The 11,234-nt window shown below is 34.4% G+C and overlaps 1 protein-coding gene across 1 annotated transcript in view; it reads left to right on the top strand.

Annotated features, from left to right (window-relative positions):
• Nucleotides 1-11,234, top strand: part of LOC107715295 (calcium-binding protein 8-like) — a 32,749-nt gene that overhangs the window by 873 nt on the left and 20,642 nt on the right. Inside the window, exon 2 of the mRNA XM_016521368.1 lies at nucleotides 9,121-9,242. Coding sequence (XP_016376854.1) covers nucleotides 9,128-9,242 — 115 coding nt within the window. The 5' untranslated portion in view covers nucleotides 9,121-9,127. The remainder of the gene's footprint in view (nucleotides 1-9,120; nucleotides 9,243-11,234) is intronic.

The raw sequence follows: 11,234 nt of genomic DNA on the forward strand, positions 1-11,234 counted from the left end.
CTACAGTATAACAATGAAAACACGGATTCTAGGAGCACAATTATAGCTCAAATATATTTAGACTTTTTCTAAGTATAAGTCAAGTATACTTAAATGTCATTTTAAGTATATTTCTGAGAAGTACATAAAGCACATTTCTGAAAAGTACATAAAATGTAGACTGAAAGTATACTTTCTTATTTTTAGTTTAAAAGAAGTATACTAATAGTACACTTGAATAAACTTCTTTTTCGTAAGGGGTCTTCAGAAGACGAATAAAAATTGGGTTATGGCACCTGTTGTGAAAGGAATAGGGTGCATTAAACAGCGTAGATGGATATTGGCGACACGTTCTTTATCAAGTGGCATTTTTTCCAGGGAATTCTACATCAAACAAACAAAAACAAAAAGTTAGGTTGGTAGTAATGAATCTAATAATGTTTGGACAATTCACTTCAATCTTAGTTTGCTTTTTTTTGGCCATAATTATAAAACTAGAATACGTGATTTATATTGGTCAATCACAACATAAAACGATAAAAAATATTTAATAATGAAGCCTGAATAACTGACCACTCGACCGGAAACCTGTTTGTTTGGTTGCTTTGTATTCGGTCACTTCAGGTTAGCAAATAAAAGCTCAACAAAAATCAATTTTAAGTAGTCATATAATAACCAGGATGTTCAGTAAGTTGAATTAAAGTTCAGTAAAGTCGTTCAGGAGTTAGGGTTGATTTTGCGATATCAATACATTATACATAGGCTTGCAGATTAAACCTAATCTAATTAAACTGCAATTTTAGCTACTTTTAAATTTTGACAAAATGTTTACAGAGATGCTAAATGTGTTTAAATAGTATTGGTGGCTCGGGGTGTTAATTCACAGTAAGAGCAAGGTAATATTTGAAGGACTAGTGATGTATGGCCCGTGTGAGTTATGGCTTGTCACTCCAGTAGTCATATAATAACCAGGATGTTCAGTAAGTTTAATTAAAGTTCAGTAAAGTCGTTCAGGAGTTAGGGTTGATTTTGCGATATCAATACATTATACATAGGCTTGCAGATTAAACCTAATCTAATTAAACTGCAATTTTAGCTACTTTTAAATTTTGACAAAATGTTTACAGCGATGCTAAATGTGTTTAAATAGTATTGGTGGCTCGGGGTGTTAATTCACAGTAAGAGCAAGGTAATATTTGAAGGACTAGTGATGTATGGCCCGTGTGAGTTATGGCTTGTCACTCCAGTCTCCAGGGGCGAGGGGACGGTAGGCTACAAGTCCGCACTCCAAGCTGTTCGTCTGTGCTGTCCGTGGAAACGCAAGCGGCAGGGATTTCGCTCGAGTTTTGCTGGGACGTCAGCGTAAAATGCCTTTAGATATTTTCTTCTAAATGGGTCCGGAAAAGTATGGTTTAGAATTGCCTTTGCGCACTGTGGATGTGTCCGGTCCGTGTACAACTAACGGAGAAGAAAAGGAGCTGTGCGTGCAGAGTCACCCAGAAGATTCGCTTGGGATGCCCGCTGAGTGCGATCCGTGGAGGTAACAGCGAGGCGTCTTGCGTTCACTGCATGTTGTTCATAGGTTAACAGAGTGGAAGACTAGTAAAATGCATTTAATGAATGAAACCGGGTGCGAAACACCCCTTTATTTTGTTCTTAATCAGAGGCAGTTTTGGTATTGAGGTAAATCAAGTTTTCTGGGCAGATGGTGAACTGGCACTGTGTGAAAGCTCTGTTCATCTCTGGTGTCTTTGAATCATAATTGAGTGTCAGGACTGCTGCTTGTTTTTTTTGTTTGTTTTTTTTTAGATTTCATAGAGACCAAACAAGCAATAATAAACAAACCTGTAGCTTTTTGAGCTGTAATATTTGACATCTGTTGAAGGATTTTGATTGAGTTGATAATATTGCAATAATATTGAATTTTTTTTCTGAGTTGGACACTGGATCAACTCAGTTTATTTATTTATTTATTTGAAAAGTACAATTCTCTTCTTTTTTTTTTAAATGCTTTGTCAAGTATAAATATTCTTCATGCGGTAACATAAATTATTTAGTGAATTATTCAGAGCAAACATATTTTATATGACTAAATCAACCAGACTACATTCGGTTTCATTAACGGATGTTATTTTTAATGGACTGACCATGATAGAAAGAGCTAACATTTAAAGGTTACAATTGCACATTTTCACTTTTTAACAGTACATGATGTGCCATAATCAGGAACTTATAATGCAATTGTCATTCTAAAGATAGTTTACATGCTTCTTGGTTTGCTTTAGTTTATCTTCATTATTTCTTGAAGCTGGTATTTCAGCCCTTAACTTCACATGCATGTTTTATGTTGAGAAAAGGTGATATTTAAACCATGGCAGAAGGGTTGTACTGTATTTTTGATGTGACTGTTATGAACGTTCAGTGTTAAGTGCTTCACAGCATGCAAAAGGTCCCTGGAGCAGCTTTGACATTTCTCTCATGCAACTTCATTCACAATGTCAGATCTTTTGCTTCTCTGTCTCTTTCCTCATCTTTTTAAAGACTATTCATAGGATTAACATTTTAAGTCTGGCATTTTTCTGTGGACTAAACATTTCATATTTGAATTTCAGCTTCGGCCTGCATTCTCAGTCACCTTGTGAAGGTCATATAATTGTGTCTTAGATGCCATTTGGTGATTTTGACTCCCTGAGAGATGTCCTATTTGGTACCCTTTGTTAGGCTGAATCTCTTTGCTTTGAGGACGAGTACAACATTTGACCTTGTGAAGGTGCATTCATGTTGTTGTGGCTCATTATCATCACTGTCCCATGTGTTTCTGTTTTGCGGTCATTTAATGAACTGGCTAACATGTAGGTGCGGTGTCTGTAACCCAAATGCTAGTGAACCCTCTTAAGGTGTCCTGGATCAGAGCCAGGAGCAGATGTGCAAAACCAAAAAGCCAAGATAGCAGCTGCTACTCACGACATGTGAAAACCTCACACCTTTTCCGGTACCGGCCGATGTGTTGGTCCCATGAGATCCCATGAATCAGACCGGCTAAAAGATGTCTGGGAAGAATCCATTAATATAGCATCATATGTTATTTATCATGCCAACAGTGAATGTCACTTCCTTTCAGTCCCTCGCTCTTTCTCTATCTCATTTCTTTTTTCAACTATTAAATAAACGCTCCCTGCTGCACTAAGGGTTTAATGTGTCGGCAATTTCGCTCAATATCTATTCATATCAGCTTTCGCGCACTGCCTGTGAATTAGATATGTGCCAGATTAGGATGTACAGGCTTTGGAACAGAATGTTTGTCAAGGTTACTCTGGCAACCTCAGTATAATGTACTTCAGAATCCGTTACCAAAGCAACAACATACAGTACAATTTGGCCTTGGTTATTTGTAATTTGCATGTCTTTTAGCAAGTAAATGCCAAGAAATGTAACTGTTTGAAATGTTCCAAATGACCCTATGTTGGCTTTTTTAAATGCATTGTGTTAAATTATACAATTTTCTTCCACTGTGCATTTAATGAGCTTCATGTACAGTACCATTCAAAAGATTTTTTTTAATGTTTTTGAAAAATGTTTTTGCTCTTATACTCACCATGGCTGCATTTGTTTGATCAAAATGACAGTAAAACAGTAATATTGTGAAATATTATTGTAATTAAAAATAACAGTTTTCTATTTAATATATTTTAAAATGAAAAAAGCGGTATCCGCACTCACTTGTATACTTCTTAATGATTTGTATAATTTTTATTATACAAAAAGCACAAATGGATCAATTTATATATGAAATAACTTTTAAAATTTGAATTAATTCCTGTGATGGCAAAGCTACATTTACAAAATATTCAAAAGTTAATATATTTTAAAATATTTTCAAATGTTCAAACATATCTTATTATTAATGTTGAAAACAGTTGTGCTACTTAACATTTTTCAGGTTTTTTGATGAGCACTAACATTGTTGCTATATATATATATATAGCAACAATGTTAGTGCTGTTACTGTCAGCATTACTGATCCCAAACTTTTTAATTTTATAGTGTATGTACATCCGGCACACAGGTCAAGTTTCAAAAGTAAACCAATTGACTCATCTATGGTTCTTTAAAATATTCATGTGTAGCTGCCCTTAGCTGAGCCCTGTATCAATCAAACTCCACCCAAAGCTGCCTTCAGCTAAAGCCTCTGTTAATATCTATGGTAATTACAGTAGCACAGAGCCCTATTGTACAGCTAGGGTTCATCCTTGGTGAGCATCACCACAAATTAGCTGCTTCGCTCCCTGTCACCTTCTCATAATTTTCCCTTAATTCACATGAAACTCTCTCAACAGATGCTCTGAGTCTCTCAGAGTAGAATAAATCAAGGATTCCTCATTATAACTTTGGAAACTTTGGAAAAGCTTTATAGTTGTGAGGTATTTTTGATGTGTCTACAGATTTGCGAAAACTCTCTCAGGTTAGTGCAACATTTTAACAGCATCAGGGCCTAAAATGAGTAAAACAGACCAGACACTAAGACACATTCAAGCATTGATGCCCTGACAGTAATTCAAAACCGTAAGAAAACAAAAACCTATAAATTTGGTTTGGGAAAGAAATTTATTTCATGGATTAAGTTGCTTTACTCTTCCCCACTGGCTGCAGTAAGGACAAACGACATTCAATCTGATTATTTTCGAATATATCGCTCTACAAGACAAGGATGTCCCTTAAGCCCTCTTTTATTTGCAGTAGCCATTGAACCCTTACTATCGCCCTCCGACCTAACTATGCCATTACTTGCATAGTTAGGAATCATGTTGATTTAAAAGTTTCTTTATATGCAGATGATTTACTTTTTTATGTTTCTAATTTATCTGTTTCCGTCCCTGCTGCCCTGGCCACTCTTCAATCATTTGGTCAAATTTCTGGTTATAAACTGAACTTATCTAAAAGTGTAATGTTTCCCATCAATGCATTAGCAAAGAATTTTCCTCTAAGTAGCTTACCCTTTAAAATAGCTTCATTTAGTTTTACATATCTTGGAATTCATGTTACACATAAATATGCAGATCTGTTTAAAGCAAATTGGACTCCTTTGTTGTTCCGAACTAGGGAGGATTTTGAACGATGGTCACTTTTGAATCTCTTTAGCTCTTTAGCTGCTCGTATTGATGTTTCGAAGATGTTTGTTGTCCCACGATTTTTATATTTGTTTCAATGCATTCCCATCTTTCTCCCCCAGAATTTTTTTGTAGATTTAGACTCCAAGATTCTGGACTTTATCTGGAATAAAAAGATAAATCTGGCATTACCTAACCGAGGTTCTATTATTGGGCCAGCAATATTAGAATTTTAAAATTCCAAAATAAGAATTTAGAGTCTCTTCCCTCTTGGCTTATGATGGAAGCTAATTCTACTAAGCCCAGCTCACTGAATGCTTTTCTCCCATTCTATCTTCTTCCTCACCTTTCGCTAAGAATTTGATAGTTGAGATCACTCTTAAGATTTGGGCAAAATTTAAGTGCTGCTTTGGATTACAGTCGTACTCAATCCATACTCCGATAGCCGCTAACTATGTTTTTTCTCCCTCTCTGTTGGACAGTGCTTTTTTATTTTGGTCTAGTTGTGGCATTAATACATTTCATGATTTATATATTGATGGCACGTTTGCTTTTCAACAGCTTAGGGACACATTTTCACTTCCGAAGCATCATTTTTTCAGATACTTACAAGTTTTGCTCGGGCTGCATTTCCATATTTTCCTCTCCTACCTAATGATACTCTTTTGAATAGTTTTTTTTTTCACTCCAATTTGCACAATAAAATTATATTATAATTATAATTATACACAATATTCTCATTGGCAAGCAGATGTTCTTTATTTTATTAAGTTAGAAAAGGTACGATTCTCACTCAAGAAGTGTTCAAATAAGTTTTGGAAGTTGTGGGGTCCGCTCTTTCAGTATATTAAAGAGAGTAATTCTTCACCCAGTCCTAATTAGGACAGTTGGGCCTGACAGGTAAAGATTAAGACTTGTTTTCTTATGGTTTTATTACAAATGTCATAAACAGCTTGAATAACAGACTTTTTATTCTGACTGTGTTTTGTTTGTTAGTGTTTTTTTCTTTTGTAATTAATTATTGTAATTGACATCTATTCTATCTTCTCACCTTTCGCTAAGAATTTGATAGTTGAGATCACTCTTAAGATTTGGGCAAAATTTAAGTGCTTCTTTGGATTACAGTCGTACTCAATCCATACTCCGATAGCCGCTAACTATGTTTTTTCTCCCTCTCTGTTGGACGGTGCTTTTTTATTTTGGTCTAGTTGTGGCATTAATACATTTCATGATTTATATATTGATGGCACGTTTGCTTTTCAACAGCTTAGGGACACATTTTCACTTCCGAAGCATCATTTTTTCAGATACTTACAAGTTTTGCTCGGGCTGCATTTCCATATTTTCCTCTCCTACCTAATGATACTCTTTTGAATAGTTTTTTTTTTCACTCCAATTTGCACAATAAAATTATATTATAATTATAATTATACACAATATTCTCATTGGCAAGCAGAAGTTCTTTATTTTATTAAGTTAGAAAAGGTACGATTCTCACTCAAGAAGTGTTCAAATAAGTTTTGGAAGTTGTGGGGTCCGCTCTTTCAGTATATTAAAGAGAGTAATTCTTCACCCAGTCCTAATTAGGACAGTTGGGCCTGACAGGTAAAGATTAAGACTTGTTTTCTTATGGTTTTATTACAAATGTCATAAACAGCTTGAATAACAGACTTTTTATTCTGACTGTGTTTTGTTTGTTAGTGTTTTTTTCTTTTGTAATTAATTATTGTAATTGACATCTTTAAGCAATTGTATCTTTGCTTTGTGTCATTGTTTATATTCTTTGTGTGTTTTAAATCAATAAAAAAAAAAATGGGGGAAAAAACAAAACAAAACAAAAACCTAAATCCTGCAGAAAATCTTTTGGCAGGCTGCTAGAAACATCTCCACAGTTTCAATCCATAAACAATTATGCCACTACATTATACACAGAGGCGGACAGTAGTGAAGTATTTTTACTTTACTCAAGTAAATTTAAAAAGTATCTGTAGTTTATCAGTGTTTTTCTTTGGAAAACTTTACTTCACTACATTCCAAAGCATAATGTCATACTTTTTACTGCACTTCATTTCATTAATAAAAGTTGTTGTTTGTTTTACCTTTAATACTTAAGAACATTAAAAATTTAGTACTTTCTTGTACTCAAGTAAATCTTTGAATTACTTTTACTTGAGTAAAAGTAAGAAAGTAATAGATTTCTCATGTAATTAAGTATTAAATTATAGTTAATATGAAACGTAGTGCAGTAAAAAGTACAATATTATGCATTGGAATGTTGTGAAGTAAAGTTTTCTAAAGAAAAACACTGATAAAGTACAGACATCTGAAAAGTACTTTTACAGCAGAGTAAAAATACTTCACTACTGTCACTACTATTATACAGCAACTTATCTACCTTTACACTGTCAGTGTTTTACTAAATAAAAGCCCTGTTGTGCTCACAGCGGGGAAAAATCAATGGCTTGAAAGAATGAGCCCTCAGACACACATTCACATTGGAGTCCATGTATTTAAAGACCATAAAATTTAATTTAGTACAAATGTATTCATTAAAAATAATGAACATAATATTTGAAGTGAAAAAAATATTTATATAAATATTGATGTAAATCAGGACTCAACAGTTTTTATAATCAAAATATATACAGTACTTGTCAAAAGTTTGGAAACATTACGATTTTTTAAATGTTTTTAATTAAGTCTCTTATGCTCACTAAGGCTGCATTTATGTGCTCAAAATACAGTAAAACACTAATATTGTGAAATAGTATTACAATTTAAAATAACTGGTTTCTATTGTAATTGTATTGTACATTTTAAAATGTAATTTATTTCTGTGATGCGAAGCTGAATTTTCAGCATCATTACTCCAGTCTTCAGTGTCACATGATCCTTCAGAAATCAATGTTGAAAACAGTTGTTTGTTTTTAATAGAAATAATTGCTTTTATTCAGCAAATATGCATCAAAAATGACAATAAAAACATTACAAATGATTCTATTTAAAATAAATGCTGTTCTTTTGAACTTTCTGTTCATCACAGAATTCATCAAAAAATGTTACTACAAAACATCAAGCAGCAAAAACTCAGTTTTTAACATCGATAATTATAAGAACCACTATTAATAACTGAGCACCAATAATAATTGAGCAGCAAATCAGCATATTAGAATAATTTCTGAAGCATGTGACACTGAAGACTGGAGTAATAATGCTGAAAATTCAGCTTTGCCATCACAGGAATAGATGACATTTATTTCAAATTGTAGTAATATTTCACAATATTATTGTTTTACTGCATTTTTGATCAAACAGATGCAGCCTTGGTGAGCATAAGTGACTTACTGTATAAATAATATAAAATAATAATAATAATAATATAACGAAATTCTGTGTGTTTGTGTGTGCATGTGTGTATATAGTTCTAAAATCATGAAACTTTCTATTTATTTATGAGTTTCAAGTATTTGTTAAATCCCTATTGAATCTGGAGAAATCGCTCAAGCCCTTTCACTAGAGTCTTGACCGTAGTGACAGAAAGAGAAATTTAAATCTGAAAGCTGCTCCAGTGAACATCTCTTTTCTTTGGCCCAAGTAGCATTCTGGACACATGAGCTGTATATGTATTTGTGGTGAGTGAATGAGGTACATTTATTCCAACCCTGACAGTCTCTTGCGGTCCCATATGACCAACAGAAGCAAGATGGGTGGGTGTGTATGTCGTATGTCCTGTTATGGATTTGCAATCTGTGTGTGTATATGTGGGCGTTTATGCACGTATTTGAATGGTATCCTTACAAAATATACTTGATTGAACACAATAACAGTTGTAAAGTTATGCATCTTTCACACAGCGGTGTATTGTACACTGAAGACCTGTTTGCTTGTGCTCCATCCTTCTTTCTAGGTCTAGTCACTTTCTTTCAGCAACAGACATGAGATCATTACTCACTTTTGGAGTCTTCGGTGAGGCTGCAGGCACAGTGGTTACGTGTTTATCGATTCATTTCAGTTGTTTGTTGTTCCTTTGAAGGGTGAAGATGCCTTTTCACCATGTGAGAGCAGGGCTGCTCTACACAGACAACTACCTGAGCATCTCTCTGCCTGAAACCAGTGAAGAACAGCTCGCCAACATCTCCACAGAAGAGCTTGGCGGTGAGTGAGAATGTGTGTGTTTTGTTTGGATGGCTGCCATTTGTCTCAGTGTAAATGTATGTCATTTTAAAGAATATATGCTTATATTTGAAGTATTGCCCCAGAAATGAAAATGCAGATTAATTCAATTTTATTTTAATTTAATATAATTCCAAACCTGCTGTTATTTGTTTTTAAACATATAAACATTTTTTTGAAGATTCTTCATAGAAATCTTTCCATATAATGTTCATATTGACCACGTTTGTCAAGTTTCCTTAAATAAACAAAAACCTATAAACCTCTGTGTAAAAACGTAATTCTCTCTCAAATCCCATTTTCCATTCTGCATATTTAAGCAAGAATTTTGGTTATGACACATCCAAGAACCAAATGTGGTTTTGGAAACAGTTATGTCATATCATCTGGCACAAGGCATTATGCATGTTTTGAATCTGAATGTCAATGTAAATGATCATACATTTGTTCTATGAACTATGCTATGAACTGCTGTTTTTATGGAAAAGGATTTAACATTTCTTCATCTGTATTGCACAGAAAAATAACCGCAATTTGGTTTGTAACAACAAGAAGTTGACTACATAATGAAATTTTTCTTTTTTCTTTTTTTGGTAAACTTCTTCCTCCTCACTGTTTTTAACATGGTCATTCAGTAGAACTTAATAACAGCAACCAAAAGAACCCCAGGGTTTATTCTCTTATGCCGTCAGTGTGATAAACATTATAAACCCATTAGATACTGCCCCACTACAGTCCACTGCAACTGGAAATCTCACTTTCCTCATCTGGAATGTCTTGCCGGTCATGTGTAAAGGCAGTGCCTTAGGGCACACAAGAAGAAAATCGATGGTCTGACTGGTGGATTAGAGGGTGTTGTGAATACAGTGGTTGATTTGAAGAGATGTTTGAACTGTGAAACTCTCAGATGGAATTAAAGTTTTGCAGCACCTCCTTTGAAAATGATTGTTTTGACAGACCAGGAACTGAGGGCTGGCCACAGTGGGAAGATCAATGATTGCATATTCATGAAATGAGGGATAGAAGGTGAGAGTAGCAGTTCAGATGAGGTCTGTCTTTGCAGAAAGAAAAACACTTGAGGGAGATAAAGAGGACCATGTTAAATAATGAGCCATTGTCTGAATCACTTATCAATTTAATTAACTCATATTGAATGAAATCTAGTTGCCTTGTAATGAGCCTTTGGACATTTGTCTAAATCTGGTAAAAAGTCACATTTAAGGCATAAAAAGAAGCTAAAATGTCATTTAGTCAAGACAAAGAGGCTTCTAGGAAACGGGGCATGTAGAGAGGGTTAGGTTTTGCTAATGGCAGAAGAATTAATCCACATGTTCTAATGAGACTGACTTTTTGTTCTTTTATGCTTGGGGACCCAGAGCCAATACCAATACCAATACCAATTTTAAAAAATTAATTAACCTATTACTAACTCCTTTCCTTGAATCCCCTTTTTTATTATGTACTTTCAGATGTGTCATTGTTATTTAGGGTGTGTTCACACTTGGCAGGTTTGGTTCAATTAAAATGAACTCTGGTGCGATTGCTCTTGTAGTGCAGTTCATTTGAATAAGTGTGAACACTGCCAACTGAACCTTGGTGTGCACCAAACAAGTGCACCAAGACCCACTTTGTCAGCTCTGGTGTGATTCAACTGAAATATGAATGCTGTGCATTGTATGTGCAACTTTTACACATTTTATAACATCATGAGTTCTCATCCAGTAAAAATACCACCATATGCACATACAATAAGCGCATTTAGCCCAGCACACAGCATTGCTTTGGATGTTAGGTAAGTTCCATTGCAAAACATATGTCATAAAAGTGGTCAAATTAGGTTTTGGCCTTATCCTTATGCAATTTCATTTTTTGGTCTGCACCAAATAAACCAGGGGAACTGAACTACAGGTGTGAACACACCCTTATTATAGTGTAATTTTATTTATTTCAATTTGACCCCAGCAAAAAAAAAAA

The sequence above is a fragment of the Sinocyclocheilus rhinocerous genome, unplaced genomic scaffold (genome assembly GCF_001515625.1).
Source record: "Sinocyclocheilus rhinocerous isolate Xijiao unplaced genomic scaffold, SAMN03320098_v1.1 scaffold299, whole genome shotgun sequence".
In the NCBI taxonomy this organism is placed as follows: Eukaryota; Metazoa; Chordata; class Actinopteri; order Cypriniformes; family Cyprinidae; genus Sinocyclocheilus; species Sinocyclocheilus rhinocerous.